The sequence below is a fragment of the Eschrichtius robustus genome, chromosome 1 (genome assembly GCF_028021215.1).
Source record: "Eschrichtius robustus isolate mEscRob2 chromosome 1, mEscRob2.pri, whole genome shotgun sequence".
Lineage (NCBI taxonomy): Eukaryota > Metazoa > Chordata > Mammalia > Artiodactyla > Eschrichtiidae > Eschrichtius > Eschrichtius robustus.
Genome location: NC_090824.1, coordinates 165,598,092 through 165,616,766, shown reverse-complemented (window position 1 = coordinate 165,616,766; position 18,675 = coordinate 165,598,092). Strand labels below are relative to the sequence as shown.

The following is an 18,675-nucleotide window of genomic DNA, read 5'->3' as shown; positions in this document are numbered from 1 at the left end:
CCTCAGAGTGGCCGCCCCGCCAAGGTGGGGGACGCGGGCCCAGCGACGTCCCACTTATCCCCGGGTCCGCAGATGCTCGCTGCGCACCCGCCGGCTACCGCGGGTTAAGCAGTTCTGCTTTGTCGGCTCCCATCCAGGGGCGCAAACTGAAATGCTATGGCGCCAGGCGGATGGTATACGCCTGTGTAGCAGCGGCTGGATGTCAGGCTGCCAAGTGGGGAGACCTGATCCGACGGGGAGAGTGTATGCCCACAAAATTTATTTATTTATTTATTTATTTATTTATTTATGGCTGTGTTGGGTCTTCGTTTCTGTGCGAGGGCTTTCTCTAGTAGCGGCAAGCGGGGGCCACTCTTCATCGCGGTGTGCGGGCCTCTCACTATCATGGCCTCTCTTGTTGTGGAGCACAGGCTCCAGACGCGCAGGCTCAGTAGTTGTGGCTCACGGGCCTAGTTGCTCCGCGGCGTGTGGGATCTTCCCAGACCAGGGCTCGAACCCGTGTCCCCTGCATTGGCAGGCAGATTCTCAACCACTGCGCCACCAGGGAAGCCCCTATGCCTACAAAATTTAAAAAACATAAATAAAAGGAAACGGAAGGGGAGTAGAACGGTGTGCAAGTCTATGAGTTTTCGACCCGGGTTAACGCTGTCTTCTGTTCCTAGCTTTCCATCCCGGCCTGACCATATTCCCGTTCCCAGTCCCATCCAAACTGGTTTCCTTTGGGAGCTGACGGACTGAAAAGGTAGTAGGTAGTCTCCTGAAACCCAGAATTGGTCAGTGAGTCCTGCCTAACCTATAAGCAGTCGTCTCCTTCCTCAGCTTCCTTGCTGACCCAGGGATTAGACCACTATTTGCTAAATAAATATTATGAATATGTCAGTCCTGTCGTACAGTAATCCCCTCCAAAGGAGAAACACTTCACATGGTGATGGAAAGCAGTTTCCCCGTAGTTTCATGGTAAATGTTGTTTTTAATTACTAATCGGATGTAGATTCAAAGGTAAGTCGACCTTTGAGGATTTGATTCATATCTGAAAACCCTGATGTGCAAGAAAATTGATTAATTTTTTTTCTGATCTTTAAATTAATTTCTATCCAACCTAAGTTCCTTTCCCATCCAGCTGTCAGGAAATTTCAGTCTTCATTATGTTGAGGCTCCCTTTTCTCCAAGCAGTAAAATGATCCAGGGATCAGAGGCATTGCCAATGCAAGAGGAGTCTTCTCTGGGCTTTAAACATTGGTAATGCTTCCCACTGAAATGTCTCTTGCTGAAGTTCACATAATCCCTTCAAGAGTGGTGCCACCGCTGCTTTCAAGTTTATGTTTGAGGTACAAGAATCTTGGCAAAGCTGGGAGCCACTGTTGTAGGGTTCCACCTAGCCAACTCTTGATATCCGGCCACCTCCTGGAACACTGATAGAATGGGGCAAAGACCCCCGCTCTTCTAAGAACTCCCTCCCCCTCATCTTCTACCTCCTTCCTCTCTCTGGGGAATCGTCTCCTCTTCCCTCTTTTGCAGTCCAGGACCATCTGTTTCCTCTTAGGACCTCATTTCCAGATTTCTTCTCTTCATGAATTGTTTTTAAAAAGACAGGAGAACGTGTTGACTTCAGGCAGCTTATATCCTCGGCCCTTCCAAAAGGCCTGCAAGAAGGAAATATCAGGGTCCTGACTACCTGCTTGAAATAAAGGAGGGGAAAAAAACAAGGAGAACAAACGCATTAATATTTCAATACATTGCCTCTCTTTAGGAGGATCAAGATTGTCAAGAGACCCCTTCAGGGAAATTTTGACCTGCATCTGCTACTTTTTCATCTTGCTGTTTGAATCTTTTTTTTTTTCCATACTATGTAACTGAATCTTTTCAAATGTCTATTTCTTTCACTATATCAGTCAAAACAACCATCTATCTCAGAACATCGTTTCCTCTGCAATGTGTATATACAATTGCTCATGTGAGTTAAACTATGATAAGTTATTTATGTTTGCATAGGCGACATCATTGCCCACATGGAACCACAAGGATTTATGAAAATTCTGACGTGTCTTGTCCCACAGCTGATTGTTTGGAAAACTATCCTATGTATGGCCGTGTTCTTCCACCTCAGAGTCTGAAGCCCAAGGAAGAATTTCGAGCATATCGTGGTAAAATGGAAGGAATAACAACATTTAAGTAAATATCAAGAAACTGTTTGCTTTACCTGTTTTTCTCCCCACTCTTCTGGGTTTTTTTGTTTCTGTTTTTTGAATTTTTGAATTTTATTTTATTTATTTTTTTATACAGAAGGTTCTTATTGGTTATCCATTTTGTACATATTAGGGTGTATATGTCAATCCCAGTCCCACTCTTCTGGTTTTAATACGGTGTTTTTGTTTTTAACTCTTTAAACTATTTAGTTGATTTAAGTTGAACCAGTGTAAGAAGCAAGAGACTAGTTGAGTCACAACTTGAGGAAAACAGAAAGATGAGAATTAAGTTAAATGAGAAAAATGAGAAGGAAAGGGGATATATAAAAAGTTCTGTTGGCCTCCCTGGTGGCGCAGTGGTTGAGAATCTGCCTGCTAATGCAGGGGACACGGGTTCGAGCCCTGGTCTGGGAAGATCCCACGTACCGCGGAGCAACTAGGCCCGTGAGCCACAACTACTGAGCCTGCGCGTCTGGAGCCTGTGCTCCGCAACAGAGACCACGATAGTGAGAGGCCCGCGCACCGCGATGAAGAGTGGCCCCCGCTTGCCGCAACTAGAGAAAGCCCTCGCACAGAAACGAAGACCCAACACAGCCAAAAATAAAATAAATAAATAAATAAATAAAATTAAAAAAAAAAAAAAGTTCTATTGATTGTTTTTCTTAACCTCCTAAAATCTGTTGTGTTTATCTGCTTTTCATTGTGACCAGAACCTAGAGGAATGCAGCAGCTTCCTAGTGGTTATGTTTGTATCTACTCTAGCTTTTGCATCTCTGATCTGTTTTCTAACTTTAGCCAAGATGACCTTTTTATGTACTATTTATTTTTTATTTTATTTTATTTTTTTATTGAAGTATAGTTGATTTGCAATGCTGTGCCAATCTATGCTGTACAGCAAAGTGACTCAGTTATACACATACAGACATTCTTTTTTTATATTCTTTTCCATTATGGTTTGTTGACAGGATATTGACTATAGTTCCCCGTGCTATACAGTAGGACCTTGTCGTTTATCCATCCTATATATAATAGTTTACATCTGTTGGGACTTCTCTGGTGGTCCAGTGGGTAAGACTCTGTGCTCCCAGGGCAGGGGGCCCGGGTTCCAACCCTCGTCGGGGAACTAGATCCCGCGTGGATGCCACAGCTCACTGTTCACATGCCACAACTGGGAAACCTGCATGCCACAACTGGAGATCCCGCATGCTGCAGCTAAGACCCGGTGCAGCCAAAATAAATTAAAAAAAAAAAAAACAAAAAGTTTACATCTGCTAATCCCAAACTCCCAGTCCATCCGTCCCCCATCCCCCACCCACCTTGGCAACCACAAGTCTGTTCTCTATGTCTGTCAATCTGTTTCTGTTCTGTAGATAGGTTCATTTGTGCCATATTTTAGATTCCACATATAAGTGATACCACATAGTATTTGTCTTTCTCTTTCTGAGTTATTTCACTTAGTATGATAATCTCTAGTTGCATCCATATTGCTGCAAATGGTATTATTTTGATCTTTTTTATGGCTGAGTAGTATTCCATTGTATATATGTACCACATCTTCTTTATCCATTCATCTGTCGATGGACATTTAGGTTGTTTCCATGTTTTGGCTATTGTGAATAGTGCTGCTATGAACATAGGAGTGCATGTATCTTTCTGAATTAGAGTTTTGTCCGGATATATGCCCAGGAGTGGGATTGCTGGATCATATGGTAACTCTATTTTTAGTTTTCTGAGGAACTGCCACGCTGTTTTCCGTAGTGGCTGCACCAGCTTACGTTCCCACCAACAGTGTAGGAGGGTTCCCTTTTCTCCACACCCTCTCCAGCATTTTTTATTCATAGACTTTTTAATGGTGGCCATTGTGACTGGTGTGAGGTGGTACCTCATTGTAGTTTTGATTTGCATTTCTCTAAATAATTAGTGATGTTGAGCAAGATGACCTTTTAAAATGCAGATCTAATCCTGTCACCTCCCTGCTAAAACTGCTGTTATATTTTCCCATTATATTTAATGTATACCAAAATCCCTTCATTGTTTGCTCCCTGCTTTCTTCTCTGATTTATTTTCACTGTAATGCCCTTTGCACTCTTACGGTTACATCTCATAGGACATTTTTCATTTCTTGAAAGTACCAGGCTTCTCTTGTCACAGAGCCTTCCAAGATACTATGTTACCTGCGTGGAATTTTTCCTGCCTCTTTACCCTAATTAATGCCTATTCAACCTATACATCTCAACTCAGTTATCACTCTGAAAAGCCTTCACTGACACTCATTCAGTTTTCAGGCTAGGTAAAAGTCCCCTATGTACGTTCTCAAAGCATCTGCCTATTATTTATCATTAGATTAGTTTCAGTGTTCCATGAAAGCAGGAACTATGTCTATTCTTATCTCAGCACTCTATTTCCAGAAACCTGTTACAATGCCTACTAGCTCATAGTAGGCACTCACTATTTATTCAGTGTGTGAAAGACAAAAAAGTCCTTTTAAGCTTAAACTTTTCGTTTGGACTCAGCTTTTTTGATCTTTGTCAATTCATTGGGTTCTTTTCTCTATTTTCTTAATGTGTACACTATAGTCAAGGTACAATCTTAGGCATTAAGTATAAAAATATCAATAAAGAGAGTTTCTTGCTTTCCAGGAACTCATACATCAGCTTTCTATAATTTAGGGTTTTTGAAATGCTCTGTAACCACTTTAATTTTTGGTGCTATCCATTTTCTTTTCATTTCAGATAGAGCTTATTTTACTTACCTAGCAAAGGTGGAGACCTTCAAACTTGTACTCCAGTAATTGTACCTTTAACATTTCAGGCAACTCTTGCATTCCCAAATAGTTTATTAGAGTCTTTAATAGGATGAATAAGGATTTTGACAAAGTGGACCCAGGCGATATAGTTAAAATTGTTTTCAGATTCATTAAATCTTTAACCTGAGATTTCCTTCCAGGTTAGGAAAAAATTCAATTATTTGAAGATTTTATTTATGTAAGATCCAATTAACTGAGGATCCATTGTAAAGATGTTTTGAAAACTAGGATTTTTGACATTTCTTTTTCTTATATTTAGTCACTGGATAGGACATAAAGGAATTCAATTATCTCTTTCAAGTAGCTTATCAGCCATCACCATTTTAATATCTTCTTAGACTTTTCAAGTAAAAAAAAGTCTGAAAAATTTTAATACTACATTGAAATACTTAGAAATAAAAGAACCTGTGAAGCTGTGTTTCAAATTTATATATTTCAGGTCGGATTCTCGTCCTTATGAAATAGTCAAACAGCCTCGCCATGCACCAGAAGAGTATAAACCAAAGCAGGGGGAGATTGATCTTGGTACTACCTACAAACGGCATCTTAATTCTTGTAAAGTGCAGCGTGTGGCAATAGCTCGGCCTTTGGAGAGACAAGTTAAAAAAGGGAAGTGGGATACTGTCCCAACCTATAAAGGTAACTTGCCATTTCAAAAATTAAAGAGCCAAAAAACAAAAACTTACTTCCAGCTTTGAGATCTAACATCAAATCATGATTTTGGTGCATTGCCAAACTTAAGTCTCCGTGGCTTAGGAAAAAACTTTTTTCTCTGTTGTCCAAATAGTATTGTATAGTGAGAAAAAAACAGACTGCTTGATGGAGAGTTAAGAGACCTGGATTCCTGTCCAAATTCAGCCACTTAATTAGTTTTCTCTATCTCAAACCATGAAAACAAAGGGTACCACTGAACAAGCATTATGTCATATTTGTCACATTATGCCACATTTAGTCGGCACTGTTCCTTTCCTTCCATCCCAGAATGACTTGAAACTTTACTGAGCATACTGGAGCCTTTGAGAAAGTCAGATTAAGAGCAATCCTCTTCTCCATTCAAGTTCTGAACCAACCGATAAAGCAAAAGAGTTAGCAGGTAGAGAACCAAAATACTCCCTTTATACTGATAAAGGCTGGAATAGAGGATGAAGCTTGCATCTGTTAGCAGATGGTCCCTGATACTGAACCTCAGAACACAATAGGCTTGTCCACCCGGTGAGACAGTGTTGGAGCACCACATAGTCAACCTGCTCCTCCAAGACTTCCAGCATGGAATACCTTCTGCCTCCTGGCAACTGACTTGGAAGAGTAAGGGCTGTACAACGTACGACCGGTTTCTTTCCAAAAATCAATCTGATTATATAATAGTCTGTTGCTTTTTGGCAGGGAGTGGGGTCCTTTATTTTTAAACAATAGACTATCTTGTTAGTTCATATTTTTTCTTTTTTTTTTTTTTTTGTTAATAATGTAATTGCATATTTAGGCTTAAAGCCTTTTCACTAGTTATGTGATATAACTGAATGGGTATGTCCTAATATAAAACCCTTTTGTAAGAGTGATGCCATCCACAATAAAAGTAATGATTTATACTTTAAACTGGAAATAGCTGAATACATACTTTTTCTTTAAATGTCACTCTTACGAGTTTAATGGTTAACTAAAGTATATGGTATCAGTATGCTTTGATCTATAAGTCAGCCCAGGAGGGAGATCTATACAAAGGGCACATTTTTAAGACAATGCATATGGTGAACAAATAAATTTTTATAATCTAATATAGCATATAGTAATTGCTAAGATATATATTTATTGGTATGCCGAGGAGAAAGTGTATTGTGTAATAATTTGACATAAAGGATAATTGGTGAAATGTCTGTACTGGGTCTTTTAAGCAACCATAGTAAGATTTTCTTTTCTTTTTTTCCCCACAAAGTCTATTTAAAAATACAACAGTATTGATATTCCTTAATGCTGTGACTATTTACATATGACACACACACAGACACACCAACACTAGTTCTGGCTTCTCATTACCTGGGTTTCCTATAGATTCCTGTACTTCCACTCCCGTAATCCAATGTTGAGGATTCCTGGGTTCCTTCTGGCCTTCCCTCTCCTGATCTTCCCTAGTGAGGAAAAGTGATCCTTGTATTTCCAGGTTTTCAGGCATGAGACAACAAATACTAAGGACCAAGGGAATAATTCGTCATTCTGTGTGATGATTGTACTGCAAGTTTTGTAGATACCTACTGAAGGACAGGTCTGTAGCTGAAGAGAAATCACAATGGGAAGAGACTCTCTCACTGTCACCTAAGAATTAGAGAACAGAGCAAAGGCAGAAATGGGATATGATTAAAAACAAAAACGAAAAACTCTACAAGATGGTGAGAAGGGTGACATCTAGATTCTGGAGATGTGGTTCTGTGAAACTGGTGACTCTTAGACAGAAACATACCTGTCCCTAGCAGCCTTGCCTTAGAAATTCATTCAGATTAAAATGTAGGTAATGAAAATAGGTCAGTATTTGATTTGATACTTTTTAGGGATTACTCTTCTGTGTGCTGGGCACTATAAGGAATAGAGATCTGAATTGAGCATGGTTGTTGACATTTAGAAACTTTACAGTTGAGAAAAAAGAGTAATAATAGCCTGAAGAACTAAATAGTCATACGAGAAATAAAAATATGAGATATCACAAGGAGGGGCGAATAATTCACTAGAAAATTAATGGAACAATTAGGGCTTCGAACACTTAGACTAAGCAAGATATCACTGCAGGCTAGTCTGGGAATGCATCACAGACTAGTAAGTATTGATGTATAGAAAGAGGAGGGACATCCTAAAAGCTAGCATGAGATGAGCAAAAAAATCATAAAGCCAGAAAAATAAGAGGGTTATTCAGTGAACATGATGGGGACCAGAGAATTTCAGGATCTGAGAGATTGGTGTATAGTTCTAAAAATGTAGGTTGAGATCAGATTGTGAAGTCTTGCTTGTCAGACTGAGGAGCTTAATGTTTTTCTAGTAGCCACTAAAAATTTTTAGTTCTGCTACCAGATAGGATATAGCAGATGGCAGAAAGCCATTACTTCCACTGAAACAGCTAAAAAAGCCACATAAATTTTTAAAAATATTTTTTGTTTTTAACATCTTTATTAGAGTATAATTGCTTTACAGTGTTGTGTTAATTTCTGCTTTATAACAAAGTGAATCAGTTATACATATACATATGTCCCCATATCTCATCCCTCTTACATGTCCCTCCCTCCCACCCTCCCTATCCTACCCCTCTTCGTGGTCACAAAGCACCGAGCTGATCTCCCTGTGCTATGTGGCTGCTTCCCACTAGCTATCTATTTTACACTTGGTTGTTTATATATGTCCATGCCACTCTCTCACTTTGTCCCAGCTTACCCTTCCCCCTCCCCGTATCCTCGAGTCCATTCTCTAGTTAAAAACCTTTTTTTAATGGAAGCAAAGAACTAAAATTATAGAGACAGAGGAGCCCTTCCTAGATGAGCTGAGATGGCCAACTGTGTACTTCTCTGGGAGCATTTGTCAAGTCTAGGCCAGGGCTGAAGATTAGGGTAGCATCAGCAGCGGAACCCTCCTAGGGGAAAGGAAACCAGTGGAGCACCTGACATGTAGGCCGGTGTGACCAACTGGAATCTGTAAATACCCCAGATGTGTGGCTGGTTTCCCGTGTGGGATGTCTGCTGAGTGATTAGGGGGCATGGTGGGCTAGAGGACTGGGCTAGAAAGAGCCCACAGAAATATCCCACAGTCTCACTTGGGAGCAGCTGCTTAGGGGAGAAAGTCCCACTAGAATGAAGGCTCTACCACAAACACATCACAGGTCTTGTCCTTGAGAAACTTGTAACTAGAGGAAGACTATGTCTAACTGAAGGTGCTGCTGAATGCCAGCCGTGCTCGGTTCCTGACTGGATCAAGGTGACCTGCCCCATATGCTATCTGTGTAACAGGAAAGAGCAAGCTGTCTTCTGTTGAAAATAACATCGATTTTAGTTTCTATGGTTTTCTTACACATGACCTCCAGCATAGAGTAAAACATTATGAGACCTATGAAGAATCAGGAAATATTTAAAGAGGTGATGGTCAAGAAATTTCCAATATTGATGAAGGAATCAGGCTGCAGATTCAAGAAGCTCAACAAACCCCAAAATAAACACAAAGCCACGTCTGGCAACTGTCGTCAAACTTCTGAAAACCAAGTAAAGATAAATTCTTAAAAGTTGTAAGAGCAAAAACTACACATTATTGACAAAAGAAAAATTAGAAATGTACTTCACCAGAAACTATGGAATCCTGAAGATAATGCAGTGACATTTTAAAGTACTAAAAGGAAATTTCAAACTCAGTGAATCCCAGCATTTTATATGTAGTGAAAATATCCTTCCAAAATAATGCAAATCAAAGACGTTTGTAGGAAAAAAAAAAAGCAGAGAATTTGTTAGTAGCAGATACATACTACAAAAAGTACTTAAGGAAAGTTCTTCACATTGAAGGAAAATGATTCCAGAGAGAAGCATGAAATGCAGGAAGGAATGAAGCATACAGAAGGGATAAATAAGTGGGTAAGTGTAAAAGGATATTAATTGTATTAGGTGATTTTATACAAATAATTAAAGTGACAATAATTAGGTGATTTTATACAAATATAGAAGTAAAATATAACAATAGCACAAAAGGCAGAAGGATGTAAATGGAATTAAACTGTTGAAAGCTTCTTCCAGTGTTTTAGAAGTGGTAAAAACATCAATTTAAGTTTGACTAGGACAAAAAGATCCCCTAAGAAGTCAAAAATGCATCTTTATTCTAAAAATACAGAAAGTTATCATTAAAATGCTAATGGAGAAAATGCAATAATAAGAATACCCTTTCTTAATCCAAAAGAAGGAAATAAGGGGTAAGAGAACAAAGAAAATATGGGACCAACCAAAAGCAAATAGCAATATAGTCAACTTATAAATGAAACTACATCAATCCTTACATTAAAAGTAAATGAAATAAATATTACAATTTAAAACTCAAAGATTGATTACTCAAACACTAAAAAGATAGGACGATATTATGGAAAACTTATACCGATAATTGTTATAAAATGGAGCAATGCCTTGAAAAATACAATTGGCCAAACTGACTCACGAAGGAAAAAATCAGAATAGCCTTATATCTGTTAAAGAAATCGAATGTATAGAATTTAAGGTGTAACTTAAAACTAGAGCATAAAGAAAATTTGAGCATTTCTAATTTCTGAGTGGGATATAGATGGCTAGACAAAAGTGTTTCCAACCTAACAGGAAGCAGCCAGATAATATACAAAATCATAAATATTCATGAGTACTTCAGGAAACTGAGATCACAGGGGAAATAAAAAACAACAACAAACCTCTAACCTGAAGGAAGAACAGGAAATTATCCTGGGCCCAACCATTAGAGATCTACATCAAGGAGAGGGACAGACGCACTGAGAGAGCCCCACCACTGGGACCCAGGGACACGGGGTTTGCTTAAGATTGGTGGGCTTCCCTGGTTGCGCAGTGGTTAAGAATCCGCCTGCCAAGGCAGGGGACTTGAGTTCGAGCCCTGGTCCGGGAAGATCCCACATGCCGCAGAGCAACTAAGCCCGTGCGCCACAGCTACGGAGCCTGCGCTCTAGAGCCTGTGAGCCACAGCTACTGAGCCCGCGTGCCACAACTACTGAAACCCTTGTGCCTAGAGCCAGTGATCTGCAACAAGAGAAGCCACCACAACGAGAAGCCCACGCCCTGCAACAAAGAGTGGCCCCAGCTCGCCGCAATTAAAGCCCATGCGCAGCAAAGACCCAACGCAGCCAAAACTAAAATAAACAGATAAATAACATTAAAAAAAAAAAAGATTGAGCCTGGACCTGGACAACAGAGGAACACCCCCTCCACACACACACACCCACCAGATTACTGAGCACTGAATAACAAGCAACAACAGTGTACCATTGGAGAGACGCAAGGTTACAGAGAGACATTCTCTGAGGTGCAGGTGCAAAGAGAATGCCTAAAGCTGAGGATGGCACAGAAATTCTGAAAACCAGCCCTCCCCGCCCCCCACCCCAAAGCACAAGATAATGCCAAAGGAGTTTAAAGCCGATGGTACACTGAAGGTAAGCCTAGCAACAACAAAAGCCAAACCTAGCTCAACTACTGATTGAGCTGACTTAACCCCCCTCACTAATGGCCTGGCAAATGAAGATGTATATCCATTTCTGGACATAAATACTATTTATCCCAGTCTCTACTGTGCTACACTCAATATCCAGCTTTCAAATACAAATTATAAATTGCACAAAAAGTAACATTTTATTGAAACACAGCAATGCCATTCATTTACATATTATCTATGGCTGCTTTCATGCTACAGTGTCAGAACTGAGTAGTTGCAACACAGACCATATGGCCTACAAAGCCCTAAATATTTATTTAATGAAAATTTAAAAGTACGATATTAAAATTTGTGGGATGTATCTAAAGCAATGCTTAGAGGGAAATTTATAGTATGAAATGTTTGTATTAGAAAAGAAGACAGTCTTAAATCAATAGCTTAAGGGTCCATCTTATGAAACTAGGAAAATGAGCAAATTAAACCCAAAGCAAAGTAGAAGGAAAGAAATAATGAAGAGCAGCAGTCGATGAATCTAAACAGAAAAACAATGAGAAAATTGATGAAACCAAAAGCTGAATCTGTTAAAAGGTAATAAAGTTGAATAACCCTAACCACACTGACCAAGAAAAAAAACAGGCACTAATTACAGGTATCAAGAATGAAAATAAGGATCTCACTATAAACTCTATAGAACCTTATTTTACATTATTGTTTCTTCTATTTTCTTATTCTTATTTTAGATGATTTCATCAGGTTGCTATTCATTCCATGTTTGCCTCAAGAAGGCAAAAATTAAAATTTAGGAAGTAAAATTGACAGGATTGGGAAAAGACTTGAAACAGGGAGAAGGAAGGGAGTGAGGGAAAGAAAATTAGCTGGGTGGAACCTGTACCTGAGATACCAAATTCAAAATAGTGTTTTCTTGTTGATGTGTTTTTTGTGGGGAATATGAGTCTGAGCAAGATGGTGAATTCAGTTGGGGCATACTAAACGTCAATTTACTTCTTGTACATCTGTATAGAGGTGTCTAGTAGTAAGATAGATATGTTGGTTTGGATTTGAAGGGAGGTCTGGAGTGGAGATTCAAGTCTGGGAGTCATCAGCTTACAGGTAGGATTAAAACTGTGAGGCTATATGTCCATGCCACTCTCTCACTTTGTCACAGCTTACCCTACCCCCTCCCCATATCCTCAAGTCCATTCTCTAGTAGGTCTGTGTCTTTTTTCCCATCTTACCCCTAGGTTCTTCACGACCTTTTTTTTTTTTTTTTCCTTAGATTCCATATATATGTATTAGCATACGGTATTTGTTTTTCTCTTTCTGACTTAACTTCACTCTGTATGACAGACTCTAGGTCCATCCACCTCACTACAAATAACTCAATTTCGTTTCTTTTTATGGTTGAGTAATATTCCATTGTATATATGTGCCACATCTTCTTTATCCTTTGATGATGTGTCAATTGAGAAAGAAAGGATGGAGCCGCCTGACTTTATAAAAATTGGCCCCAATTCCATTTGATATTGAAACAATCCTATATGGCTATTAAGAGTTTTTGTTTTTAAAGTTTTAAGGGAATTTTTAAAAGATCTATTTTTATTTCCATTTTTTTCTCAAATTTACCTAATTAATTTTTTCAACTTATGTTTAAATTCCTTTACGCAACAAAGGTTCTTACCTTTAGATATATTTTTCTGAATTTCACAAATCTTTTCAACTGAATTCTGAAATGGAATTATGTTTCTGAGAGCCTGTCTCCAATAAGAGGAAACAGCGTGGGCGTGGAGTACGTTTGGACGCCAGCTGAGTAAGAAATCTCAGCTAGGAAGGGAAGGCTGTGGGTGGATTCACTAGGATGATGTCTGTGGAAAGATCAGCCTTGTTGTTACTTCAAGTTAAGAATAAGGTTATGCAGCAAAGGCCAAGATCAGATTCGTTAAAGAACTTTCAGCCCACGGACTGGTCCAGGCTGGATACTGGGTGGCACCACCTGGCAGGAAGGTTCACATGTGCTCGACTATTTCTAATCTCAGTGATTTCTCACTGTGCTGTAAAACTGAGGCCAAGAAAACAAAGGAATCATCTGAGAAGTGCTAAGTCATACAAACGTACATATGAAATAATTTAAGAAAACATTTTAGTGTATAAACATTTGTCAAGTAGAGCTATTAGTTATACTTTTGTTCTTAATCAACTATTCCTTAGTAGGGATTTGACAGTGCAAGTCTAGCCCTAGTAATAGCTAGGTCTGCCATATTCCTGTTTTTGTTCTGGGCAATTCAGCTGTTTTGGTTTCTGCCCACCCTTGATTATTTCATTTGTGGGTTGCAGGCAAGCTTGCATCTTCCTAGTACATTTATTCTCTACCATTATTCTGTTCTGGTGTAATCATTCATGCATTTAGTCATTGAATGTTTTTGAAAACTTGCTGTATACAAGGCGCTGTGCTAAGCATAGAAAATGCACAGCTGTGAATAAGATTTGGTCCCTGCTCTTGACAAGATCACAGTCTGGTGGAAATAAAAAGATATTTTATAAATATCTTTTTAAATATACGAACCAGAGCAGAAGGAGCCCAGAGGGGGCAGAAGATAACTCTAGGAGTATTGGGGAAAGCTTTACCGGGGAAATTACATTGGCTCCAGGACTCAGTGGGTAAGTCAGAGTTTGCCTGGAGTGGGGAAGGGCGTTCCAAGTAAAGTGAACAACGTATGCAAAAGCTCGGGGTGATGACAGATCATGGAATGTCCTGGAACCTGTTAGAGGTTCATTATGGCTGGAGCATAGGATGAGCGAGCAACATGAAGTGACAGGAAATGAAGTGGCCCCGTTCAGTTCATGAAGAAACATGGTATTTAGTGATCAGAACAGTCCATATTGCTAAGATCTGTAAAGTGCGAAGGGGCAGGGAAAAAAATAGTATATGGACCACTGATCCAGACAACCTATTAACAACTTCAAGTCATTAATAAAAAATTAAAATAAAATTAAAGCAGAACAGGTACTCTTTCTCATTCCCTGAATAATTATCTCACCTGTGAGGATACACCTGCCCAACTCTGATTCTCCAAGTGGTATTTACATGCAGGTGTTTATGAATATCAAGTGGTATTTACATGCAGGTATAATATTGGGAGGCCATAAGGAACTCACACAGTGTAGTCCTGATTCTTAACAGCATGGTCAAAATCCAATATAATGCAGCTTGAGCTTTGTTACCTCCACTGACTTTTTCATACCGTGATAGCGAGATAATAACCATTGCCAGGCAGCAGTAGCTAAGGGTCCACTCACTTCCAGCGTGAAAATCTGAAATGAAAAGTCCATGTGTGCAGTTTGTTCGGAAGGAGTGGGGCAGAAAATGAGGGCTTAACATCTGGCAAATTAAGGTTTGCTCATTTGTCTTTTTTAAAACGTGGTAGATTAAGCATTGAGTCCATCCAGAAAAGTCTGTTCTCATGCAAAGTGAGATAGGATGATAGGATCTCCAAGCACAGTCCAGCTCTACTATTTCACTGAGTTTCAGCCGAGACGAAGGACTTTTCCACCCTCTAGTCTATATAATTGTCCGCTTATAGGCAGGTAGCTTGACAATATCATCTTCTGGGATCCTTGCCAGCCCAAGGTCAATCATTTTGCTGTCTTCATTCTCTGTGACTTGCTGTGGTTCTAGAACAGTTCATTGTGTTACACGAGTGCATCCCCTTTCTGACTGTTCTACAGAGTCATTGTGGATGGAATGGGGGAAATACAGATACAGAAACCTACAAAGAAAGAACAAGGATTATATGGATGTTCTGTTGCTAATCATCTCGGTTCGGACGTGGAAAGTTCTTCTGTGCTGTATGCAGGTAATAATGCCCATTGTTGAAACCTGGAATGCCTGGGTTTTGTTTTGTTTTGAACATTAAACTCTGGAGCAGCAGTTTTCACACTTCATGCAGCAGAATAACCGGGGGGTGGGGTTAAAACACAAATCTCTAGACCCCATTCCCAGAGGTTCCGACACAGCAGGCTTGGGATGGAGTCTGAGACTGTGCATATTTGACATGTCCCCAGGTTATGCCAGTGCTGCTGGCCTGAGGACCACACTTGGAAAACAGCTGCTCTAGAGTTTGCTTTCTAAGAATTGGGAATTAATGAGACAGGGTTTAATCGGCAGTGTTGATAGTATGGACTTTTCATTTTTAAAGCGCCACCAGCCGGCGAAAGAGAGTAATTATCCTTTAAAGGTTGATGTATACCTCGCAATGGCATACCCCCCAATCCTTAGAAACACTTTCAGGAAATTGTCATTGTAAATTAGTGTAAATTGTCCCAGGATGGTAGACAAAGTCACTTTAATATTAAAGTGTGCTTTTTTTATGAAGGAACATTTTTAGGTGACAGAGTTGTAAGCAATGCTTCCTTGTGTCAGGCTCATGTTCTGGGATTAAAACTAAAATAAGAAAGTTATCCTCCAGCTCTCTGCTCTGTGGTTTCTGGTATCTATGGCTCAAATAAACTAAGGTGAGGAGAAAGACAATATCAGGGATTGCAACCCAGCGTTTAGACAACTAAGCATTGATGTAGCCAGTTCATCACTTCTCTAAATAGAGGAGGTTGGACCAGTTGATTTTAAAAGCTCCTTGAATGTGCAAGGCTTGATGCTAAGTCCCTCTCCTGGCTGCATTCCCAAGGTAGGGCCTTTAGGCCTTGATTTTCTGTGCCTTGATCCTCCTGGACTGTTCTCTCCTGTGAGCATCAGCTCTTTTCCAGGAAACCTCAGTTCCAGGGTTCTGGAATTGCTGGGAGGAATAGAAGTCTCTCTTGCAGCTCACAGATTTCCCCGTAAGTCCATCCCAAAACAGCTCAGATTCATGGGAGAGCTGGTGCAAGGTCCTCAGGGGCCAGAGGACATAGGACAATGACAGCCCTTTCCCAGCCCAAGAGTTCCTATCTTTTCAATTCTCAGGATAGCATTTCAGTGCCCCAAGCACTCCAGGAGCAAATGGAACATTTTGTCACCCAAACATGGTCATTCCCAAGTTCTCTTCTCCAAAATACATGGTTACCAAACACAAAATGTTGTTATTCTTTCATGTCCTATGCATTGGTGATAAAACAGATTAAAGAAATACGATGTGGCCTCTCCCTCCAAGAGCTTACCTGCTAATGGGGTGGAGGCGGGAAACCAACCGTGGCGATAGTTCTGCAGTAGAGGAATGTGGCCTTCCCTGACCCCCACGTGCTCCTGAGAGACACCTGGGCAACCAGCACCTTTCTCTACCTCAACAGCCATCACCCTGTAATGATAATGGTGTCTCCCACCAGTCTATGAGTTGCTTGAGGGCAAGAATGGTTCTTTCCCAACTTCATATTCCCATTGTCCAGCCCAGGCACAAAGTATGTTTCCTGAGTGAGTTCATAAATGAATCTGGTAAAAGTACATGGTTCTTAAAATCCAGGAAAATAAAAGTCTGTGAATGAATTCCTGATTCTTTATGACCTTGTTTTTATTATTCATCTTTTCCATGCAAGTGTTACGCAGGTTTGTTTCAAATTTTTCTTCCAGGAAAAGAGTCAGGTGGTCCCAAGCCCTCGTGTGTTTTGGTCCTGCTTTAACTCATCCAAGGCTGCACTGCAGAGATGTTATTCCTGCCGTGCCATGTCTTGTTTGCATGAACTTCTGAATTCCTTCTTTTTCAAAGTATCAAAGAGGACTTTATCCTCAATTTTGGTTATAAAACCAAACTATCCTCACAGTCTGTATATGGTTGTTGCAACGCCTCTTTGTAGATACCTCTTTGAATGCATCCATCTGTCCATCCATCCCCTGAGCACCTCCAGGCTGTGGATGTGCAAGTCCCCATGGGGCACCACAGGGGATACGGAGAGAGCCAGGACCCCGCCCCTGCTCTCAAAGAACTCAGCAAATCTTAGCAAATGCGGCACGGTTTACTCAGAGCAAAAGCCTGAACCTAACATAGTTTCCTGCTCCCTTTGAATTAAGAGGCACCTGTTATCTTGTCTATTGGAAGAAATATCACCAGACCGGAGCACAGCCATCTCTCCGTCGTGATTGGAGGCATCGTGGAAGCACCCCAGCGAGCAAACGTGACCATCCAATGTCCTGTAAAAGGTGAGCGTGTTCATTTCCAGTGGGAGAGCACAAGGCCAGCCCAGTGTGGCCGGGAGTCACCAGCTGGCATTTTGGTAGCTCAGACAGCCCTACAAGCTTAAAAATCTGATTTTCCAGCACCCGACAGAGGATCTATCTCTCAAGGGTGAGCTGACACCAGCTCATGAGACCAGTGTGTAAAACAGAATGCAGTTTAATCATTCTCATTGAGGACTATGAGGACATGTACAGGACCTGCCCTGTACACTGGCATGCTCATATTGGCAAGACCAGAACACCCTGTCCCGGTGGGCAGATCTGCACAAAAGGCCAGCTTCTAGCAGGTGATTGCTTGGTGAGTATGGAGTCAGAGCAAGGAGGTTTGTTGGAAATCATTAGCTGTGTCCTCCAGCTGGACAAAGGCTGTGCTAGGCAAGGCCAGGCCGGAGAGTGGGAATGTCAGGGTCCCGTGGCCTAGACTGTCTGTCCTGGACTGTCCTTGGGTGAGCATCACCAGTCTGTGCCTCAGTGGCTCTTTCTGCTTTGTTTACAACAGCAGCTAAACCTTCTTTCTAACTGACTCATTCTTTCTTTAATAGAAATGCCATTTTCAGTCTGACGTTGTCTTAATCTAGGGCCATTCTGTCTCTTTAAGCCATGGATTCTTAAGTCTTACCCCGGGCCCATGCATGCCCCAACTGAGATTAATATTATACGCTGTACACACGTACATTTTATGGGGGCCAGGAGGCCTGTGTCAATAGCTTTGATCAGTTTCTCAGAGAGACTTATAAACGCCTCAAAATTAAGATCTACTATGTTCGGGTGACCTTGCGTGTGCCTGTCATTTACTGTGCGTTGATTTAATTCTCTGGGCAACTGTATTTGCCTGGTTTCCTAGTTCTAACGGGCTACCTGTAGTTGCAGCCACTTAAGATGAATCTTGCCGAGGCCAGAGAGCCCAGGGTAACCGGAGGAGCCCTTACGGCTGGTCTCGGTACCAGAGTAAAGGTGCACGTAATGACAGGATCCTAGGACACAGCCATCCAGCTATAAGGCTCTCCCTCCCTGTCATTGTCAGTTAGTTAACCTGCCGTGTTTCCAGAGCTGCACCTTTGGCTTCACAAGCAGTGGAAAGTTGCTAACCCCCAAGGTATTATTTTTCACCCCTTGGAAGTCCCTGCAATGTTTGGCCTACACAGACTTTTGAAAAATCCCTCCAGCCTCCCAACTGACTCCACCCACAAATATGTGAGTTTTCTGGCAAAACACACCTACCATCACAGAACGGGCGGCGTTCTCTGGCTGCAGCAAGGAGAGAAGCAGAACGGAACTCTGTAGTTGCCAAGCCACAAATGTCTAGAGTTTCTACGGCTCTACACCTGCAGAGGATTCTGCAAAACAGATCTGACTTCTATTAAGAGGAA

At 40.9% G+C, this 18,675-nt stretch overlaps 1 protein-coding gene across 1 annotated transcript in view; it reads left to right on the top strand.

The window, feature by feature from the left end:
* Positions 1 to 18,675, top strand: part of LOC137773790 (ADAMTS-like protein 3) — a 66,911-nt gene that overhangs the window by 184 nt on the left and 48,052 nt on the right. Inside the window, 3 exon segments of the mRNA XM_068558781.1 lie at positions 5,432 to 5,631; positions 14,872 to 14,999; positions 17,141 to 17,269. Of these exon segments, the coding sequence (XP_068414882.1) occupies positions 17,256 to 17,269 (14 nt within the window). The 5' untranslated portion in view covers positions 5,432 to 5,631; positions 14,872 to 14,999; positions 17,141 to 17,255.